At 39.4% G+C, this 23,231-nt stretch overlaps 1 protein-coding gene across 1 annotated transcript in view; it reads right to left on the reverse strand.

The window, feature by feature from the left end:
* The window catches only part of SPATA16 (spermatogenesis associated 16), a 225,223-nt gene that overhangs the window by 18,705 nt on the left and 183,287 nt on the right, over positions 1 to 23,231 (reverse strand). Inside the window, exons 6-9 of the mRNA XM_045788744.2 lie at positions 22,014 to 22,160; positions 20,839 to 20,951; positions 14,453 to 14,617; positions 11,343 to 11,426 (exon numbers count right to left, since the gene is read on the reverse strand). Coding sequence (XP_045644700.2) covers positions 11,343 to 11,426; positions 14,453 to 14,617; positions 20,839 to 20,951; positions 22,014 to 22,160 — 509 coding nt within the window. The remainder of the gene's footprint in view (positions 1 to 11,342; positions 11,427 to 14,452; positions 14,618 to 20,838; positions 20,952 to 22,013; positions 22,161 to 23,231) is intronic.

Raw genomic sequence — 23,231 nt, forward strand, 5'->3', positions numbered from 1 at the left:
TACTTCTGGGTGAGGATGAGTGTTCAAGCTCCTCACTAGGTTTTCAGTGATACCTCCCTAGCTGGGAGGGGTAGCAATACCTCATCAGTGCTTGTCATGTGGCCTCGACTGACATCATGTTGAGAAGGCAGGCTCATAATTGTTGGTGCATGGCAAAAAAACAGGCCTCCTCTGACACCACACCAGCAGGGGGAAGTGGAGGAAGTGGTGCCTTACCACCGAGTGGAAATGAAAGTCCAGGTTTCATATCTGGTCTCTTCTGACACCACCCTGTTAAGAGGGGGAAGGCTGGGACACCTTTTTATAGGGTAGTGAGGATAGAAGTCTAACTCCTTCCTTGGCCTTTGCTGACATGGGTGGGTATTGGATCAACATTTTTTTCTGTGATGTTTGGCTGAGTAGAATGATTATTATCTAAGAATTTTCCATTTTGCTAGGCTTCCTGTTTCCTTGTCTTTTGACTGAAAGAGCAGGCTTTTGTTGGGGCTTGTTTTGTCTACATACGTAAGTGTTTCTGGGTTACTAACTTCTTCAGCAACAAGTGTAGGATGTAGGAGAAAACAAAAATCCATCATGTCATTCCTCAAGTCTTCATGTCTCTCTGTTGTCAATCCTTTTCATTCTACCTTCCAGAGTCTTGTATTTGTTTTACATATAATGTTCAGGATTTTTAGCTGTACTTAATGGGAGGAACAGGGAAAAGCATATCTACTCCATATTCCTGAAGTGGAAGTCTTCTATCATGGTTTTTTAAAAAGTGATTTTTGACCCCTGTACTTCAGGGAGGTTTCTTGAGTCAGTTTTTCCAGTTGCTTCTAAATATCTATGTTAATATGATTTAGTGAATCATTGTGAAGCTGAAGGGGTTTTCTCTGCATAAGAGGTCTTGGGAAATTAAAAGTCTCTTCGATTCCTTTTAATTCAATAAGAGGGGGGCCTAACTTTATCTTGTTTTTAGGTTAGGCTCTCTAACATAGGTCTATATTCATTCTTTCACCAGCCATCCCATGCCCCTCTCCAGAATCTTTTCTCAAGCAGAAAACCATTTTTAGCAGAGTACACATAAGTTTCACACACACACAGAGTTTTGATGATACTAAGAGATATGGGTGTGTTTATGCTTATGGCATTTGTATGTGTTTTAGATTATAGTCTTGTCCCCTCCTCCACATGCACCATTTTAAGAAAGTCATAATCAGAATGAGAAATGGACCATACCTTCCTTTAGGGCTGCATGTGAGGCACTTTCATTTCTGCCCTTCTCCAAAAGATGAAAGGTATAATGAGTACACTGTAAATGATTGAATGAGCTACAAGTCAATTGCTCTGAACTCTGTATTAATCCCACTTTCAATACAGAATGGAAGATGTCCTATGGTTCATTTAACTACCAAGTGGTATAAGCTGTTATTGTGTTATTCTCCAGAATTATAAAGGATTGCAAAACTTAATGTATAAAATACATGCAATAAAACGCTGGGCTGCCAAGCAAAGAAGACACCTTTGGTAATTTAAGGAGAGTAACTTTAGAATGAACTGCAAACTTACTCTTCGGTTCAAAATAGAATTGAGATATATGCTCCCCTCCCTTGCCCCAGATATTTCACTGAACTTCTGAAAGACACATTCTGAAAAGTTTTTATAGACATTAAAAAAACTATAAGCATTTCCAATTTCTCTTTTAGTTACCTTCCTATATTAGCTCACTAGTGAAACAGGCAGGGAGGGATCCCAGGAAATGAAGGAGTGAAAAATGTGTTGTCCAGTCCCAGGCTCAAGGCTTCTGGGCTCTGAGGATAAAGCTTGGAGGGTTATGGCAATATGTGCTTCTGAAATTATCACTGGCAGCCTACATTTCAGAATAGTTCAGATAACTCACCAAAAGGTGGCCCTCAGATCAATAATAAGTATGCTATAATAATGACCAGACTTCCAAGCTGTTTCCTTGAAGTTCTAATGTTGTAGGAAGAGGGAAAATGGTGAGCTATCAGAGCCAATCTAAACACAATGTTTATAGAAGGAGGGATAACGAGGGAAGAGAGCGAGAGCAGATGATCCAAGGTACAGTGGGTGCCAAGTTTTGGATTTGGTCAGGCAACTGCCTCAAAGCTGTCTGGATACATCCTCAGCTGGGTCAGTCAGCCTTGATCTAGAGAAGGATGGAGGATGGCTACGATAGCCTCTGATGCTCCTATTCCACTCACCGCTGAAAAGCAGGCTCAAGGGTCGTCTTACTGGCTGTCTTACAGGATCTGAACTTGGGTCAGACAATATTGTTTGTGCCATTGACTTTTAGTAGCTGCATTTGGCTTAACATAGGTGTTCTAGCTAATGATTAGGAACAAAGCCTTTGACCCGCCCAAACAAATCTGATTTAAAACTAAGTCCTGTTACTACGAACTTAGGATTGTTTCCTTGTTAATTCTACAAAGCTCTTTTTCTCATTTTCCAAAGGAAAAATAATGACATCTCCCTCACAGGATGGCTGCAGTGATTAAATGTGATAACCTGATGATGAAATGCATGGCACATATTAAAAGATCAATAGTAATCACTGGTAATATTTGCCATCACCACAGTATTAATTCACTTAATTATTTATCTGAAATAAAATTTTCTATAGCTTGTTTTAATTGGGGTAGTTATTCAAAAGCAAACTTCAAAGAGACTGACATAGCTTGATCATTTTGAGTAACGCAGTGTTTTAGTAGGTATGTGAGCACAATGGCAGTTAATTTTGTCTGCCCCTTGATAAACTCCTGGTTAAATCTGGCAAAGCTCCTGGGTATATACGCCCTAGATGAGCGCCATGTTAGGATTTGACTCCTGCACAGAAATGCTTCTGCTGCAGAAATCATGAAAGTTTTAGAATACTTTCCACCAACAAAGTCCATAAAGGAGGGATCCTCAGTTTTGTAGGGAAGACCAAGCACAGGTGGAAAATAAGTGATTGGCAAACACAGTTGTTGAAAATGTTTACCAAATCAACCACACATTTTTTCCTATAAGTCGGAAGAGAAAGCTGTTGTTTGGTTTAAATGGTAACTGAAATTTGTCATCTAGACTTGGAGGATCACACTACAGCTGGGGAAAATGGCTAGAACAAAGGCTTTTGGCCTTCACCACTTTCCAGGCTAGACTTGGCTTTGCTGAGTACATTTGAGGATGAAATGCTCCTTCCAGGTCCAAATGCCCCAGGGCTCAGCCTCTGACCACAATCAGGAGCTCTGCCAGGGCTTTGGAGGGGGCTCCTCCACTACTGCTGCTGTCTGGAAACTGACGGGCACAGACTCATTTATCCCAGGAACCTCCAAGATTTATCCCAGGCATCTGGCCTCTTCTGCCCCTTGAGCCTTGCCTCTCTCCTTGTCCTCAGAGTCTGTCCCTGTCCTCCCCAGTGTGGTCAACAACAAGAGCACTTAGGTTTCTCCACACGATCGGCATTATGCCATGGACAGAACTGCTTCACAGTGCTTAGAGTACACACTGTAAAGGAATTTGGGGATATGCTAATGAGGAAGCCCATAACCAGAAGCAGAGAAGATTCACAATCAAATTGCAATAAATCTGCAGAGACTCCTTAAAGAACAAGACACACAGGAAAAGCCTGATTGCTGGAAAAACTGCTTTGCAAATGAGTAGTACGGCTGCAGAATCTTTGAAAAGACAGCAGTACTTTCAGAGAGACAGAACTGCATGCCCTAACCACGTATTAGTCAGCCCAAATGACTGGACGATGAATGATAGTGCTGCATGTGCAATCTCTCTCAGAAGAGTTTCTGGAGGGATTCAGGTTTGAATGCTGATGTGGAAAGTAAATAAAATGTTCCAATTTGCTCTTCTCTCTTCCTCCTCAACCAACTGCCCCTGGCCCATCTCCCAGATTTGTATTCTCCCCTGCTTGCTCTGCCTACATCGAGAGCCTTGAACAGAGCAGAGTTGCTAAGTGACATACAATTCTATCCCATTTTCATCTTAAAAGACCAAATTAGTATATCAGTGAATATTATGTCTATATGATGATGAATATGACTTATATGTTAAGATTTTGAGATAAACGGGATGTAAAAAGCTAACTAATTTTGAACAAGTTCATGTGGATGGTTTTAAGATATCCACCTATACTCCATTAGTTGAATTCATTGAAGATTGTGATGTACCACATTATAATATTTGATGACATTTTATTTTTTTATTTTTTTAAAAGATTTTATTTATTTATTTGACAGAGATAGAGACAGCCAGCGAGAGAGGGAACACAAGCAGGGGGAGTGGGAGAGGAAGAAGCAGGCTCATAGCAGAGGAGCCTGATGTGGGGCTCGATCCCGTAACACCGGGATCACGCCCTGAGCCGAAGGCAGACGCTTAACCGCTGTGCCACTCAGGCGCCCCTGATGACATTTTAAAGTAGTATTTCTTTTCATGAAAATTCACAGGACCATGATTACATGGTAGAGTATTTCCTTCATTACTTTTTAAATAACAAAATTTCATTTCTCCCCATTTAGTCTCAAATCAGTGATCCAGAGGCATACCAGAATAAGACAATAAGAATAAGACAATGTTGTACCGGATTAAATTCTGATCTTCTCAACGTGAAATTTAGACTTTGTAAAGGAAGAACAAAGAACTGTTCCTCTGAGTTGCAGACAGAGTGCTGCTTAACTGTTTCTCTTAACTGATTCTGTGGTGAGAAGAAATAGGAATGTTCCAACTTAACAGTTGGCACATTTTTTTTAAAGACTCCTTTTTCTAAAGACTTCTTTTTCTATTTATCTTCAGGCCTAGCTCATAAAGCTTTAATGGGCGTTAGGATTCAATGCTAGGTCACATAAAATCATAGACTCGGAAGGTGGTAAGGCTATAAACACATGTTTCTCATAAGGCTGTGACTTGCCCAAGGTCCCATGAGTGGGCGCTGAATTACTGGTCAAGGATTTGCAGATTTACATTCTGTATCTTTTCTGGTTATAGATGCAAAACTAAGGAAAAGGATGGGGATCCTATAGAGGAGGATGATAGAGGTAGACTACACCAAAAATTCCTTATTGATTCCTTAGGCCCAGATTGAAAGAAATTTGTTTTGAGAATTGAAGACAATCAAACTGTGCTCGTTTATGGTCAAATTTCACTTTCGTTGAAAGTCACCATAATTCCCCATTTGGCTTCACACCTGAATGCTCAGCTATACATAAAACGATGCTGGTCAGTCAGGCTTTTCAATGTAGCACCAAGCTTAGGCTTCTATCAAGAAAGAGTTCAGGCTCTAGGGTCAGATCAAGTCCTGGCTCCATCACTTACTGTCTGTGTGCCTTTACGCAAACTGTCGAACTTCTTTGTTTAATAAAGTACACATGACCTCATGTGAGGACTAGTGAGTTGGTATATGTAAAGAGAATACAGGAGAATGTTGGCATATTTAAAGAGCTTCGTAAACATTGACTCTTATTCCTTCATTTTGATGGTCCGGCTTCAAAAGACTCATTCATTCAGAGCTGGGAGGGGATCTAAAATCTCCTAGTTCAGTATCTTTACAGATGAAAAAACTGAGGCCCAGAGAAAGGAAGTGGCTTCTGAGCTAATTTGCAACAGGCCCACATCTCCAAATTGCTAGTTCAGGGTGCTTTTTTACTGTTAGCCACCGTCTAAATAAGCCTTTGATCTTCTTTTGGATGGAAGACTGAATCTGACCATTTCTCACATCTACTGCCACCATCTGGGTTCAAGGCTGAAGCCATCCAAACTTGGGTTCAAGCCATCATAATTACTCTCCTGTATCATTGCAGTAAACTACTAACTAGTCTCCCTGACTCTAGTCTCAGCCCCTTCAATCTACTCTCAACTCAGCAGCTTAGAGTGTTTTTGTTTTTCTCTTTGACAAAGCATTGTGTCCTCTGCTCGCTCACTTCATCTTCTGTTACTCTCGTTCATTCTCTTCCAGTCCCCCAGCCCTCCTAGTACTCTCTTGTACATGCCAGGTACTCTCTCATTTCAGGGTTCTACATTTCCTGTTTCCTTTACTTGGAATACTTTTCACAAGGTATTTGCATGGCTTGCGTTCCCTTCAGATTTTTGTTCAACGTCACCTCAGTGAATCCTGGCCTGACTATTCTAGGGCAGTTGCAGTCATTGGCACTTCCCATTTTGCTTTCCTGCTTCCTCCAGCCATGGCATTCATTACTTATAATATATTCCATATTTCTTTTGGTAGTTTAGTGCCCACTTTAGAATGCAAACATTATGAGGGCACTATTTTTTCATGGCTATATCTCCAATGTCTAGAACACTGTCTGACCTGCAGGAGATGCCCAGTAAATGTTGGATACATGCATGAATGAGCAGTGTGATAACAAGACCTCTGGGATATTCAAACGTGTATGTTTTCTCAGGGTTTTGTTGTTATTGTTGTTATGGACTAAACTTGGTTGAAGAGTCCTTTAACCAGGGACTTTCCATGGCATGGGACTTTCCAACATGAGAAAATTTACCCTTTTTTTTTTTTTTAAACACACAATCTGCTTATTTTTGTATTTGTACAGCTAACCCAACGTACATATATTTTTCTTGAGTTAATTACTGGAAAGGAAATATTCTATAAAGCCAAACCAAAACAAAAGCTACTTTCCTAAAACTCTATAAAAAACATATTTTAGTTTTGGTAAATTAGGAAAAAACACAATTGTCTCCTTCTTCCTTTTTCTGGGTTCCTAGAGAAATCTCAAAGAAAAAAAATGTAGACAGGAGGTCAGTACTCATGAATCAGATTTCATCTTGATAGGCTTTTTATAGTCCTGTAACAAAGTGAAGCCCTGGAAATTGTGTTAGGTAATGGGGATTCTGACAGACCCTTTAAGTACGTGGAACTAGGAGGTGCTGCTATAATTCTGCTTCTTCAGATGAAAATTCCAAGTGTTTTCATTAGGTACAACAGCTGTTTCTATTACAGATAACAGATCTCAGAGGTGGTGATGCTGATATCAACTTCTAGTGGGCTCAGAACACAGTGTAGCTTGTACAATTAGGTTTTTTTAATTATTTTTTTCTGCTCACGCAAATTAACTCTGTGGCAGTAAAAGGAAATTACTTACTTGCTACCGGAATTGTCTGTAAGTGATATGATCATCCTTTGTAGAGTCACATTAACCAAATTAAAAGCCCTTGGGAAAAATTTGGCACCCTGTTCCTTCCCATTCACATCTTCCTAAAGACCTCTCAGGAGCTTCCATTTAGAAAGCTAGGATCATTACCAGGGCTTTTAATTTGGAAAGATTGGCTGCTCACCAGTGAGTCTTTCTAGACACCTAGTGGTTGGGTAGAGTGGCTTTGCAATGTTCCAACCTCAAACGCCTTGACTTTAATATCCTCCTGACTCTTTCTCACTTGCAGATGTTTTCCGGCACAGGACAGAGATCCATAGCTCTGCTGCTGGAGCTTGTCTCCAAGGTTGATGCTATCATTTCATTCTCTTTATGAATGCACATATCACTCCTCCTTGGAGAAATGGAATCTATTCCTCCAACCCTGTGAATCTGGGCTGGTCTGTAACTACTTTGACCAGTAGAATATGGTAGAAGTTCTGGACCTATCCTTTAAGAGGATTGATGGTTTCTACTTCCTTTTTTCTTGAAATAGTTTCTTTCAGAACCCAGCTGTTTAAAGCCTAATTCACATGGAGAGGCCACATGTAGGCACTCCAATCAGCTGTCTCAGTTGACTAATGTCAGTTGTCAACCACATGAGTGAGCCATGTTGCAGTCTAGCACATCTTAGCCTTCAGATGACTCCAGCCCCAGGCATAGAAGCCAACTGATTAAACTACACGAGAGACACTGAGCAAGAACCACCTAGCCAAGTCTGGTAAACTCATAGAATTGTGAGAGATAATATTGGGTTATTATTCTAAACCACTATATTTGGGGTGATTTATAATAGCAGTAAATAATTGCAATAGGGGCAAAGTGGGAAGCCACAGTCTAAGCATTCCTCTGAATGTGGGCATCAAAACCTAGCTTAGTGTGAGGTGGAATTGGTGGTTGTCTATAAGATGGAGGCAGGTATAGACAAATGCCAATTTCTCTTCCACCTTTTTGACTGATCCTTGGAATTTCATAATTCTCTATTATGAATTGTTGCTCTATTATCACTTGGACTTATAAATACAAAGATGTAGTGTACAAATGTAAAACTTTCTGGGATGGATAATGCTATAAACAAGGGTCCAGCAAACTTTTTCTATATAGGGTCAGATAGTAAATGTTTTAGGCTTCGTGAGCTACATGGTCTCCGTAGCAATTAATCAACTTGGCCGAGGTACAGAGACGGTTATGTAAGTGAATGACAGGGCTGTATGCAATAAACTTTATTTATAAAAATAGGTGATTGGCTGGTTTTGACCCGTGGGCTGTAGTTTGCTGACCCCATGCTAAAAAATTATTTCTATCGCCAACAGAAATATTTGGTTATATTGCTTGAGTCTCATCAGAATTGCATCTGGTTTACCTCTAGCTCCAATTCCTCTTGCCATTTCTTTTGAGTCTCCTTTGTAGGTTCTCTTCCTAAGTTTGAAATGTGTTCCTCAAGGCTCTCTTCTCTTCTTATTCTATGTTCTTCCCCAGCCCTCTCACCTTCTTGAATAATTTCAGTTAATATCAGTTTGCCAATAGCTAAGAAATCTCTCTCTATTCAGTCTTTTATCTAGAACTCCAGACTCCTGTACTCCCCCTTCGATGTCTTGCCAGCACCCTGAGTTCAATGCACTTTTGTGCCAGTTATTAGCCTATTAGTCTCTTAACTCCAAACCCACCCTTCTACGATTAGCTCTGTGATGCTGGGGGCTGGAACTCTGCAAACCCCATTTCTGTTTTGCCAGCTGTTAGTCTCTGTCAATAGGAGGCATTAGAGGGGCATTGCAAGGCCAAAAGAAAAAAGAGGGACTTGCTGCTTCCTGTTTACTTGCTGCTGACTTCCTGTCTTCTTGGGGTTCCTGTGAGTATCTCTTCAGCAATGTTTCTTTGCTCCAGAAATTTATGCTCTTTTCTGTAGTAGTGGTTGAATCTAGTTTTTCCCCGTGTTGCAGAATTACCTCCATTACAACTCCCTCCCAGCTCCTGCTACCCTTCTTCCCATCAGTACCAATGAGTTAGTGCCTCCTCCTCAGAAGTCTGATCTCAACCCTTCAGGATTCCTCCTCCAAGCTCAGAGACAATAGCGCCAGCTGAGCAGTGCCTCTTAGTGGGAGGTCTGAGTTTTTGTCTACAGCAGGGTGCTTGCTTCAGGTTTCTAAGTTTTAATAATTCCAATCTCTCCTATTTGATTTCCCAGCCCTAATGGGTGGTAGCTGCTCCCTTTAATTTCTTCTGTGCTAAATTATTGTTCAACTTTGCTTTTGCAGTTACCTAGTTGACAATGTCATACCTAGTTGACTATTCTTTATATTAAATTCCCTTTCAAATATCTGGAGTGGTTTCTGTCTCCTGACCGGACTCTGAGTTTATATTCTCAGCCCAAAGCTACACTTTTGAAGTGCTTTCTTCCTTAGTAAATGGCACCGGCAAACCTCTCTCCATGCCCTGCCCAGTGACTCAAGCCCGATGTCTGGGCATTGTTCTAACTTCTATTCTCTAAACTTCCTTATGCAATCAGTGAACAGGGCCTGTAGATTTGGCTTCCTGCACATTCCTTCTATCTGTCTGCTTCTTTCCATCTGTACGCCCACCACCATAGATCAAGCCATTGCCTTACAACTGACCTCCCCACGTTTCTGAAGCTCCTGAATCTGTTCTCCCACTATAGCCCTAGAGATGTATCAAAAACATTTTCTAGATAAATACTTGCTGAAACATTCCAAATCCTTAGCATAATTTATAAGTCTTTCTGTGATTTGTCTTCTGCTTCTCCACTTCATTTTGAAATATGTTCCTTGCTCCTTTATTACTTTTTTTCCTTTATCAGTTTTTAAACTTGCCATGCTTTCTTTGCCTTCTTGGTACAAACTCTTTCCTCTTTGTAGAAATCTCCATTTTCACCTGGATAGCTACTACATATCCTTAAAATGTTGTATTAATATCACTTTCTCAGAGATGGTTTTTCTTTTTCTTTTTTTTTTTTTAAAGATTATTTATTTATTTATTTGAAAGCCTGAGTGGGGGGTAGGGGGCAGAGGGAGAGGGACAAGCAGACTCCCTAGTGAGCAGGGGGCCCGATGTGGGGCTCAGTCCCAGGACCCTGGGATCATGACCTGAGCTGAAGGCAGATGCTTAACCAAATGAGTCACCCAGGTGCCCCTCAGAGATGGTTTTTCTGACCTCTCAGACCAGATTATATTCCCCTATTTGTTTCTATGGATTACTGCACATCTACTTTTTAACTATAATATTCAGTAAACTTGTAGCTGTATACTTGTCTTCTTTCCTAGATGGTAAGGCCCATACAGGCAGGGGCTGTGTTTATATTGTCCATAACAATACCCTTAACACCCAGTATTCTTTCCACCACAGTAGTCAACAAATATTTGCTGAGTTCAGCTAATTTCTGTTCTATCCATTTACCATAGGACCTCTGAGCTGATTACAGAAGACACCCATTTCCTCAAATGCACTCGAATCCACCATGGCTGACTGTTACCTCTTAAACCAGAGGTTTCTTTGGATTGCTCTTCTCATATCTGACACCAGTTCTCTCTTTATGGGTTCTGAAAGTGATTGGAGAAGACTGAATGGAGAGTAGATTGACTAGAATTTATTACCTTTAACTGGACTGGAGACTCAACATTTTTCCCTCCTACATTGTCAGAGAGCTCTGTAGTGTCACAGGAGTCTTCCCAGTACCTGGTGCTAGGTGCAGCCCTGTGCTTGTTTTATTTAACTCAGGTAGCCAACGAAAGGATGTTCCTCTACTTCTAACAGCCAGTATGTTACTCCTCCACCCAAAACATAATGTGTTAGTTTCTTTGTAGTTCCCTGAAATGTAGCCCTTACTCCTCAAGGGAGGAAAATGTTGGGGGGTGGACTAAAACACAGATAAGAGGGCTTTAAAAAAAATCTATAATAACCAATAATGAAGAAGCTTATAATGAAAATAGAGTATGAAAATGAACATAAGAAGACCCATGAAAGCATATGACCACAAGCTGCTGGAGAAGCAGACCCAAGGAAACATTACATATATCCATTATGATTCTGGTTATACTTCCAGGGAGATAGCTGCGTTTATTTAAAAAAGAAAACAAACTATAAAACAACCTGAAGAGCTTTCTGTTCTTTTTATCTTCTAAACAGATTTGACCCAAGATGGACATTTTCTTTGAGAATAATACGTCTTTTCCCTTCAGCTGAAAGTCTTACCTTTTGGATAGTATTCCACACACGTTCTTTATCATTTCTTCTTCCTTCAAGGGTGTCCATAGCATCTGCCATTAGTGACTGCAGCTGTGGCGCCGAGATAACAATTATCAGTGTGGAATTCACACAGAAATAACTTCTCTAAATACACAGATTAAAACCTAATTAAAAAATCATTTGTACGCTGATGATTTTATTACTCATCTTTCCGACAATGAACACTGCCACCTCGTCTTCAGTCATTACCAAGTATTATTGCAGATATAAAATATTGTAACAATGAAAAGATTCTTCTTGAAAATTTGTAGAAAACATATAGGTTTTAATGTAGTAAGTGCTGCTGTTTTGTAAAAAACAGACTTGGATTGTAAAGAACGAAGGCAGCCGTTACTTCTCTCAGGAAATGGCATGTATTACACGAACGCATTTTAGTATTTTCTCCTGAGGCTAATGTATCATAATTCTAGGCATCATGCAAAAGCTCACCCGAGGACAATACTAAAATTGCGCTGTTTTATTGCCTTTTAAAGGATGTAGCTCATTTAAATTCTTTTACTATTCTTTTATTTTCTAAAAGTTCAAAATAACCAAGTTGCCTTTTTCAAAGGCAAGTTTAGAAAATTCCACCCTTTGCCCAAAACTGCCATATTCCAACTTAAAACAATCCTGTACACATGCCGCATATGTGGCTGCAAAGTAATGAAGCTGCATCAAGCCATGTGATATTCAAATCTAAAAAAGAAAGTTTTCTAGAAAAGAATAAGTGCCAGTTCAGTTCACTGTGGCATCAGAGTATGAACTCTTGCGTAATCTCTCTGTACTTTAGATATCGCAGAGTTAAAGCAGGAGGGCAGCGAGTTGAGTCACTCAAGACTCTTCTGTTGAGCACTCCTTGTTTGTGTACCATCATAAAAGAGATTACTAGGGTTTATTTTCTAGGTTAACCTAACCTTGGAAGTTGGAAAGTAAAATCTATTACTTAAGGTGATGAAATCTTGCAAGATATGTGATTTTTAAATATTTGGCCTGTACATATACATCCATATACATTAATTTTTTTTCTAGTAGGCATATAAATTATGCAAATATCCCACGGAATCCTATTTTCCAAGATTTCAGGTAGTGGCCTATTGCACTAACATGTGAGTAAAAGATGTCAATAATGCTAGTTTGATGCTCTTTGTCTATATTTGGAAATCTAAGTTATTTCCAGAAAAAAAAAAAAAAGCTGCAGATATGTGGTGAAGAAAACCTAAGTGCAGGGAACTCCCCTGTATTTTTCATTTAAATCTTGAATGTGCTTTTCAGGAAGATAGGATCAACACTGTGCCAGCTTCTTAAATTAACATTTTCTTTGCTTCCTCTTATCTCAGAGGAGCATTAATCATCTAAAATTGGCTATAATATGCACTTTGAAAACTCCATACTTACTGCATTCCTGAATGCCTTATGAGTGGTAGGATAAACACTTAGCCTTTTAGAAGGTGTTCTGCTGCATACAACTGTAAAGGTTTACAGAGTATTCTTGCCGGTTTTGACTTAGTAATTCCTTGATTAATAGACTTTTCTTTCACCCCACAGTTTTAAACTTTAGTGTGCATAGTTTTATTATTTGGCTAGTCAGACCATTTTATATACTTACTTTGAATATTGGTATTTATTTAATATCCTTTTACAGGGTCAGATGAACGTTATAAATGTTGGCAGTTCATCTCTTGATGGATTAATTTGTTACAACTTTAAAAGCTCAAAGAGGGAGGGTTGCTTTAGTTATCTGAAAATTACAGGTGATCAGTTTGGGCTGTTCTCATCCCTGCTGTGTGAATTCAGTTCAGGTCTATAATTAGTTTTAGCTACTTCAATTAAAGCCTCAAAGTAGAGCCCTTCCCTCTGACACTTTAGGATTTCCATATATGGTAAATTTTACCTTTCCTCGAATGGCCCTCACACTGGTTAGCAATAGTTTTATGAACAAGGAGCCATCGTTTCTAATATTAATTATGGTTATAAATACACATCTATTTGAAGATTGTTTCTGTGAGATATTCCTTCAACTAATTTTTGACTGGTTCTGTGTTTTATGAGTTAATTGGTCAATTTAGTTAAAACAAATCATTTGACTAACTACATTTTCCCCTCCAACGAAACAACTGTTTTACCTAAATGTACCAGTGTGGGGGCGCCTGGGTGGCTCATTCGGTTAAGTGGCCAGCTCTTGATTTCATCTCAGGTCATGATCTCAGGGTCCTAGGATCAAATCCCGTGACGGGCTCTCTGCTCACTGGGGAGTCTGCTTGAGGATTCTCTCTCTCCCTCTCTCTTTGCCCCTCACCGCACTTGTGCTCTGTCTTTCTATCAAATAAATAAATCTTAAAAAAAATGTACCAGTGTGTGTGTGTGTGTGTGTGTGTGTGTGTGTGTGTGTGTTGGCACTACTAACATATATATGACACTAGAAGTGACTAAGAAAACTATAAAGACTATTTTGTAGGGTTGGTTTTTTTTTTGTTTTGTTTTGTTTTTAAGATTTTATTATTTATTTATTCGACAGAGATAGAGACACCCAGCGAGAGAGGGAACACAAGCAGGGGGAGTGGGAGAGGAAGAAGCAGGCTCCCAGCGGAGGAGCCTGATGTGGGGCTCGATCCCATAACGCCGGGATCACGCCCTGAACCGAAGGCAGACGCTTAACCGCTGTGCCACCCAGGCACCCCTGTAGGGTTGGTTTTTATATAGCGATTACTTTTGTCCTCTCACTTTCCCTTACAAGAAAATTATATATTAACTTATCTTGGAGTTTAAGAAATAATTTATTATAATTACACTTTATTTAAAACAAAAAGCCTGATCCACGATATGAATAATCAGCCCTTTTCCATGTTTTTACACAACACAAAGTTCTTGCTATAAAAATGGAAGCTAGTCGATGAGAGCAAATAAAAGGCAGAAACACCTTTCTGCATTTTCCAGTTTCTTTATTAAAATGCCTCAGGAGGGTTGGGCAGTTTGCCCTCAGACTACATTGATTCTCACAATTTTTTTTCTTTTCAGAACATATCACTCTTCTGTTAGCCCAGGGCCCGTGAAAGCCTTAAACAAAGAAAAACACTTACCAATTCCGCCTCCTGTTGACTGATGTCCTGTAGATAGGGAATAGTTGCTAGCTCCGCCATTGCTTGATTGATCACCTGGGACTGCTCCTTTACTCTCTGCAGTCGGCTGAGGAGGCTGGCATATTGCAACTTCTCCATCACACCTGAGCACCCGTGGAAACTCCCCTAGTCTCCCAGTAAAAGGAAATGTTTTAGAACAAAATCACAGAAATAGACCTTTCCCTAGGGATCGAAGTCAGGGATTATTGTAATATATTTACATCCTTTGAAGCAATGGGTACCTAGCACAAATAAATGTTTGTTTCCATTATTTTAGAGAATTGTCTGTACCTTTCCTTCAAACAGATGAATGTATATAAAAGGGAATGCTTTTCGAGACTGTTCAGAAACATTCCTGCATAAGGAGCCTGGGCTGAGGGAAAAAAAGGGGACTGAAACTGAACATGCATTCCACTCTCCTAGTGGGGATCTCACAAAGTTATGTTCGTTAAAAAGGGTGACTTTATCTATGTCACCAAAGCATCATAGGAGCTAAGAGTTGCTTACTATCTTGTTTTTCTTTTCTTTTCTTTTCTTTTTTTTTAAGATTTTATTTATTTGTCAGAGAGAAAAAGAATAAGTAGGGGGAGAGGCAGGCAGAGGGAGAAGCAGGCTTGCCACTGAGCAAGAAGCCCGATGTAGGGCTCCATCCCAGGACCCTGGGATTATGACCTGAGCTGAAGACAGGTGCTTAACCGAGTGAGCCACCCAGGCATCCCTATTGTCTTGTTTCTATAAAAGAATACTTTCTATGCAAGTTGAATCCTCAAAAATGTTGTGCAAGTTGAATTCTGTCTACCCCAATGGCTTACATTAAATCTCTGGCTCTGCTTTTATCTTTAGTTCTCACTGGATGGCTTTGGATTCTGGTTCCCTTCCTTGTGGTATTATAGTGTTTGATTCTGGCTCCTTGAACCACTACAACAACTGATACGATCCATCTTGAAATAGGCTACTGCATACATTTGTAGGGACGATGACCCCCCACAGTATTTTTGGCTTTTTTTTTTTTTAAGATTTTATTTATTTGTCAGAGAGAGATAGAGAGAGAGCACAGCAGGGGAAGCTGCAGGCAGAAGCAGGCTCGCCACCCACCGAGTGAGGAGCCTGATGCGGGGCTTGATCCCAGGACCCTGGGATCATGACCTGAGCCAAAGGCAGATGCTTAACCAACTGAGCCACTCAGGCACCCTATTTTGGTCTTTCTTAAGATAAGGCATACTTTTAATAAGGTAGCCCACCTTATGTGTTTTTCTAGGGCCAGCCATAAAAGAGGAGATATTACCTTCTCTAAAAATTTTAATACAAATTGTAGTGCTTGATAGGAGAAGGGTATCTAAGGTTAATAGAAATCTTTGGATTTCTGTTGTGTTTGTAGGATGGTAAGAAGTGGGAAGTCACAGGAGGATTTAATTTGGCAATTGCATTCTGCATCCTGGTGTGAGAAGAGAAAGTCTGGATGACCAGTGTTCCTTTATGACAAGGTTCCTATTGGACCACCTGTACCAGAATCACGAGGTTTTGTTAACAGGCAGAGTCCTGGGCCTTACTTGGTGAATCATGTATCTCTTGATATGTGGCCCTAGAAACCTGAATTTTAGCTAAGTGCCCCCCCACCCCAATTTTCAAACATCTCAAATGGAAGTTGAACAAACCACCATCTTAAAGCCTAGTATCTGAACAAGGACTATTTTAGTTTGTGTATGCTTATAAAACAGATTTTTCTCCCCAGACATTAGAAAAGGCAGACATGATTTTTTGTTCTTCAAATAGAATTTCTTCTAAAGAGAAAAATTATTAGAAACTAGCATTACTAAAGAGCCCTGAATTTCAACTTGAATTTGCAAAGCAGTTCTGTCTGAAATGTCATGCTCATATTTTGATGGACACTGACCTCTAGAAGTTGGCATTTTTCTAGAATCTTGGTAATACAGGAAGGTTGAGCACCATTACGTTATATTTGCTGTGTGTCTCCCTAACACCTATCTATGCCCCTTGATTAATGTCCCTGTATCCCTGCTAATTTGTTCTTTATGATTAATCATTTATCTGAAAACCTATAAACCTATAGGAGCGATGATTGCAAGTTGTGGATTTGGGAACCCTTCTATGACTTGACAAAATAGCTAGCCTACCCATTTAGTTTAAACATGCAGCTAAACAATGGGATACTGTCAAATAGAGAAAAGCAAGTTGCAGGAGAAACCGTTTTCTTTCTGAAGAAAAATTACTTTCTTTGTTCTTCTTTAAAATAAACAATGGGGCTCCTTGTAGGAAAGTAGTGTAGTGACTCAACTCCAAAGAGCAGAAACAACAGCAGTCTGCTCGGGAACATAATCTATCAGTGTAATTTTCCAAAACATCAGGAAAATAAAAATAGTGGAAGGCACTGGTGCTTTGTTAGCTTGATTGTTGGATGCATAACAAAACAGGAAGTGCTCCATACAAATCAGATACTAGGGACAGAACATAGTTGACTGCTAATAGTCACCTATCTTCCTCCTCTCCCCAGAGTCAATGCAGTTTTGGTTATCAGGAAACTATAGATTAGTATTTTACCTATACAAGACGGGAGTCTTTGAGAGACAAAGAGAAAAAGAAATACAAATTGATATCTAACGCCAGGAGGAATGTTTTAATGCTGTTGCTTTAAGAAAATAAAGGAAATAGTGAAACATGAAGGAAGTAGCTTAAACATCTAATGTTACCAAGAGCTAAATCTAAAGGAGAAGTAGCCCTCCGTATGAGACTTCAGGAGAGATCAAAGGGGTCCTTAGCTGCTGGAGAGAGTGTAATAAAGTGGCCAAGATTGAAGCTAAAACCTCACACAGGTACAATGAAGGTTAGGTAAATAGCAAGCACAAATGAAGGCTTCAGTCAGAGAATTGTCTAGGTTTAATAGCAGGTGTGGTTAAATGTGTGGCAAATAAATGGTACTATATCATGCCACCAGAAAGCAGAGCCCAAGTGTCTGGAATATATTTCCATTTGACATACATGTAGAAATATTAATTGCCAGAAAGGGATAGAAAATGCATATTACTGTTCATTTCAAATGTGTATATGTAAACATTTTTTATGCTTCACTTAGAGGAAATTAAAAGTAAAATTAATGAGGTATTAAAAACATGGTTAGGTCATTTTTTGGCAAGTCAGCCTGTGAAGAAGGCTTCATGCACGGCAAGAGATTTTATTATTTTAACTCTTTAACATTTAGCCCAGGAAGCACAGCACATAAGGTTTGAAACTGACAGCAGCCAATAAAGTTAATGAATGGAAAAGCACAGTGGCATCCGGTAACACGTGAAATAATTAGGACAAGGATCCAGAGAAGGAAAAATACCATTAGAGCACGCTACTGGTTGAATGGGATTGATGTTCAGTGGGATTAAAAGCCATCATGTGGGAAGGCGGTAGAATATTTTAGATTATAACTCTTACAGTGTCAGAATCATTCTTGTTTGGCCATGTGTTATTGTTGTATGCCTAGTAAAGGAATCTATAAAGATAAGGAAACTGGGATCAGAGTGTCAGGGGAATCAATGCCTGATACACAAAAACCCCCTTCATACCAGGAATGCCCTTGCCTCCTTCTATCATCTTATGGCAAGAAGTGAAAATTCACATTCCCTGGGAAGGCCTACTGCGGTTATTAGATCTACTCCATGGCTGGAGATGACACCTCCAATCCTGCCTTTGTGAGTAGATCTGAGCACATTAGTGATCTAAGGGGAAAAAAAAAGGAATCCATAGGACACTTGCATAATCTTCATTTTAGAAGAATAGGTAATTTCAGAGTACACACTTGTATCAAGAAAGAGAAAGGTCTATAAAACAGTCCTTTTGTCAAAGAACACTAAAAACCAATACGAATAATTAAAACTTCTGAAATTTGTAATGCTTAACAAAGTGCTTCAACATGGATTATGTACTTTGGATCTCGCAACAACTCTGTGAGGTGGGCCTGGCAGATATCATCTTATTTAATAAATGAGAAAAAAATAGCAGGTTAAATGACTTGCCTTAAGGTTACACGGACAGAGCACAACCTTGGACAAAAGTCTTCATCTAGAGGCGTCACAAGTGAGGGTGACAACTAATAAGAACAGTGCAATACCCAGACATTCGAGTGGACAGCATTTGCTATGTGACAAGTAAAAACACACTTCAGGGAATCTTAAAAACACTGTTGAGTGCTTCCTGGGTCACAGTTAATGGTACCATGTAGGAATAATTTCTACTCACCAACTCATTACTTGCTTCATTAAGCTAGGTTACCTTTGCAGCCAATTTTATTCAGTCCTGCTTTATGAAGCTGTGGTTGGGCGTATAATAAAAAACCTGCAGGCTAATATTTGGATATACTTGTGGTCCCTAGGTACCTTCTGGCTCACTTGCTTCAATTCCATTAAACTCTTTGATATGATCTCCCAAAAACTGTTATTTCCCATAGAAGTTAACAAAGAAATGTTGATAAAATGCCTTGCACTTAGCAAAGTGGTACTGACTTATTTTAAAGAAGATTGAGTTATTAATTAGATGCCAAGAATCTTAGCTATGGTTTTCAAATCTCCTTTGTAGACACGTAAAGATACATGCATATACCAAATTCCAAGTGGCTAGAATGCCCATTGAAGGGTGAAAAGAAACTGAGTTAAGAACATTTAAAAAGTGCATGATGCCTAGATAGGCTCAACCTGCATACACAACACACTGAGATATGAGCTGGCAAGAGGTGATGTGGCCAGCATCCTGACAAGGTATGGCAGGTATTGGCCCAAAGAGCCAGGACGCAGACTGATCACTTTGACAACTTCTAGTACACTGGCTCTGCTAAGCTACCCATGAACCGATGAGGTAAAATAATGCTCTGTGGTGACGGTTCTTGTTATCTAAGATCCCACTATGTGCAAGGGTCTGATGATGACAAGGATGATGTATGTGGATTTCTAATTAAGATGGGGAGGTCGGTGGTGGTGTGTGTGTGTGGCAAGAGGAGGTTATGATAGAAGGTAAATTGGAGAATAGGACCTAAATTTGTGGTAGAGCCAATGAGATTGCTGTAAACTGAAGTTTGTGTCCATCCAAAATTCATATATTGAAGTCCTAACCCTCAATGTGATGGTATGGTGATGAGGCCTTTGGGATTAGACAAGGTCATGAGGGTGGAGGCCTCATGATGGGATTGATGTCCTTATACAAAGAGACCCCAGAAAGCTTGCTCTCTACCATGTGAGGCAAGGTAGAAGTCTGCAAGCCGGAAAGAGGGCCTTCATCAGAGCCTGACCATTCTGACACCGTGATCTTGGACTTCTAGCCTCTAGGATTGTAAGAAAACAGAGATGGATTTTTTCATAATAGAAATATAGGGAAGGTAACTGAGTGGAACACAGTTATGGGGGGGGAGCTATGGGGTAGCAAAATCGGTAAAAATGTGCTTTTGTATTTGTAATGCATAGAATTACAAATCATGCAAATAGATTAGGGGTTTTATCGCTTTTCTAAAATGCTGAATAATGTTATTGAGCAGATAAACTGCTGAACAGATGTTAAGTAGCTGTTTGTGATGACCCCCTTGGTTCCCCTTGTAAGGTAAGAACATCAAATCAATGATGTAATACGAAAGCCACAAAAAGAAAATTCTTCAACATTTTCTGCTTACAGGCCTTTTGAAAAATATTTTAAAAAGGGGAAATCTTCAGCCTTTATAGCCTGTTAATGAGAAGTTCCCTTTATGTACTTTCAGTATAATGGCTTAAATTTTGTAAAACAGCACAGCATAATTCGGGTCTAATTCTGGGCTTTTTAACACTGAAAAGTAGAAAGGGCGTATTTTCCCCAGATCAAAAAAAGGATTAGATAACTTACCCTAAGGGTATACAAAGATCAATTGCCAATGCTTAGGGAAGCATCTAATTTATCAGTGTGGTGTGGAGGCACTAGCTTGAACACTCCAAATTCTTGTGTAGGTAACAAAATAGTTATGTATAATAGCCCAGGATATGAAATAGGGAAACACTGTGTTTAATAAAATTTTGTTATTGATTTGAAGTGAGAAATGGACTGCGAGCTTGAATTAGATAGCAGGAAGGCACAAAGAAAAAGCTCTTCAAAGAGCCACTAGACTAATAAATGCTGTAAATTGCAAAGTGTAGCATTGTAGTATGTTTTAAAATATAAAAAAATTAATTCATTAGCTAAACTTTGCTTGGTTTTGCAGAAAAGATTTACCATGAATGTTTCTAAAATCCTCCAATACTTGCAATATTTGCACCATAAACTTTCCATACTTCTACAATTGTCTAATATTTGAGCATTGGACAAATATAAAGGACTCATATACCTACATTCAATTGGGTGCTTCTAATAAAATCCAATATTGGCAAGATTCGCTTCCCCATTGTCTCCATGTGTCTCACTGTGTCTTCTTTGGTCAGCAGACCGAAGGGAGTTTTATGTTCTAAAAATCGTAACAATAAACTTTTATACTACTTTTTCCAGACTTCCATTTCAAAATGCTTTCTTTAGCAAGCTATAAACAGATATCTCAATGTTAATAGATATGAAATCTTTAGTGTAGAAACTAGCACCATCCCTAGACCACATGCATAACAACGAAAGATCTATGAGGAAAAAGGCAGAGGAGACGTTGCCCTTTAGAGACTATCATTTATTCATTTTGTTGTGTTTCCTGATTGAGAGATCTAAGAGGCAGCCTATAACAATTCATCCCTCTCTGCAGAGTATGTTTTTCCTGATTTGTGAAGAAGTGTTGTCATAAATGTGTCTGATTGTTGTCTTATTCCTCCCAGGTTTTATTCAAGTGGGCAGATCCCATTGACTTTGGATGTAGCTTGAAGTTGAGATAAGCCTCAGAGGATAGAGTGCCAGACAAAACACAAATCCTTAATTATGTGGGTAGAGCTGAAGGAATAAATTCAACCTGGTTGTGAATTTTGCCCACAAATCTGAGACTTCAACTCCATGTGAATATTTTCTTGAGTTTTGGAAGTTCCGACGGAATTACTGAATACCATTTAACTGTAGTAACTCTTCAGGAGATGTAAGTTCTCAGTTCATTACATAAGAAAAGAGTGGAACAGATATCAATATAATAGCAGAGAATCCAAGTGGTTTAAGGTTGTCATTGGCCATATTTGTGATTTCATGTAAGTATTTTGGATAATTGTCTTCTACATTTGTTAATCGATGATGACAAAAAGTTGTGTTCTTAAGTGTCCTATGCTTAGGCACTGGTGATAGCGCGGTTGGGGTGAGATGGCTGGAGTGAGGGAGGGCAGACCGTCTAGAATTTCACTGGTCTTGAGGGAACCTGAACCCCAGGTATTGTTAACTAACCCACAGAGAAGATTGGAAGGAGTTCATTATAACCTGACAAACATTTTTGGGGGGCCTAGTCCTAGTATATGCTCGGCTTTATGATGATTAAGACTTGATGAAGAATGCCCAATTGCTGACTTATAACAGAATTAAAGGATAATAAAAAGTCCAGGTGATTTACCTGTAAATGTGGGCAGCTTCCTACTTGATAGTTTTTCCAAAAATTTCCCATCTTCTTTGTTTTTGAACCCAAGGGTCAAGAGATATTGTTGGGGAGGAAAAGATGACCAGTCAACTGTCTGAGGCAATATGTGGAGTCCTTGAAGATCTGAAATACAACTGGAAATGAGCTAAAAATTTTGATAACAAAGGGTATTTCTTCCTCCTAAATTTCAGGAATTGTACTTGGAAGACATGACAAATAGAAATGTTAAAGGTACAAAGTAAAAGTATATGCATCAAAACGTCAAATAGATGCTATATCATTATTTATGCTTTTCTTAAAATATAAACACATACAGAACATAGTAGTAAAATATGGTTGGATTACATGGAGCTCTTTCTCCATATTCAAAATAATAGAAAATTCAGGACCAGCTGGCAGGCTTAATAGTTTTCTCTGTGCTCTTTTCAAGAGAATTTGATTTTTCTGTTCATAGTTTAAGATTTAAAGAAATAATGTTATATGAAAGGAAAGAGAACGAGTACTAAGTGAGAATTAAAACATCAGGCTAATTTAGTTACCATCCCTCCCATAGTTGAAGCAAATTTGAAATGACAAATGTACTGACTTTTGCAATTAGACCTGGAAATAATTCAAGTGTCATGAAAATGGTTGTAAAACAAACTCATATACTTAAAGACCATGAGACCTATTATTTACTGAGTACTTACGTTCTACCTTCCCTTGTTCTAAGTACTTTGTGCAGATTGCCTCTCTCTCTCTCTCTCTCTCTTTTTTAAAGATTTTATTCATTTATTTATTTTAGAGATACAGAGAGGGAGAGAGAGAGCGAGCAAGAATGAGTAAGCAGGGGGAGGGGCGGAGGGAGAGGGACAAGCAGATTCTACTCTGAGCCTGAAGCCCAAGGTGGGGCTCAGTCCCAGGACCCTGAGATCATGACCTGAGGCGAAATCATGAGTTGGGGGCTTAACTGACTGAGCCACCTGGGAGTTCCTGTGCAATGTCTTTTTAAATCCTCACAATAACTTTACAAAATTGGTGCTATTGTCCCCATTTTATGAGTAGGAAGTTGAGGTACACAGATGGGAGGCGACTTTCACAAGAACACAACCTATAAGTGGACAAAGCAGGATTCATACCTGGCAGTCTGACTCCAGAGACCACGCACCTCACTACTGTATTCTGCTTCAGGCTTGCTTGGCTCCTGGTTACTTT

This window comes from Ursus americanus, chromosome 4 (genome assembly GCF_024610735.1).
Source record: "Ursus americanus isolate L20-20 chromosome 4, mUrsAme1.1.p, whole genome shotgun sequence".
NCBI lineage: Eukaryota > Metazoa > Chordata > Mammalia > Carnivora > Ursidae > Ursus > Ursus americanus.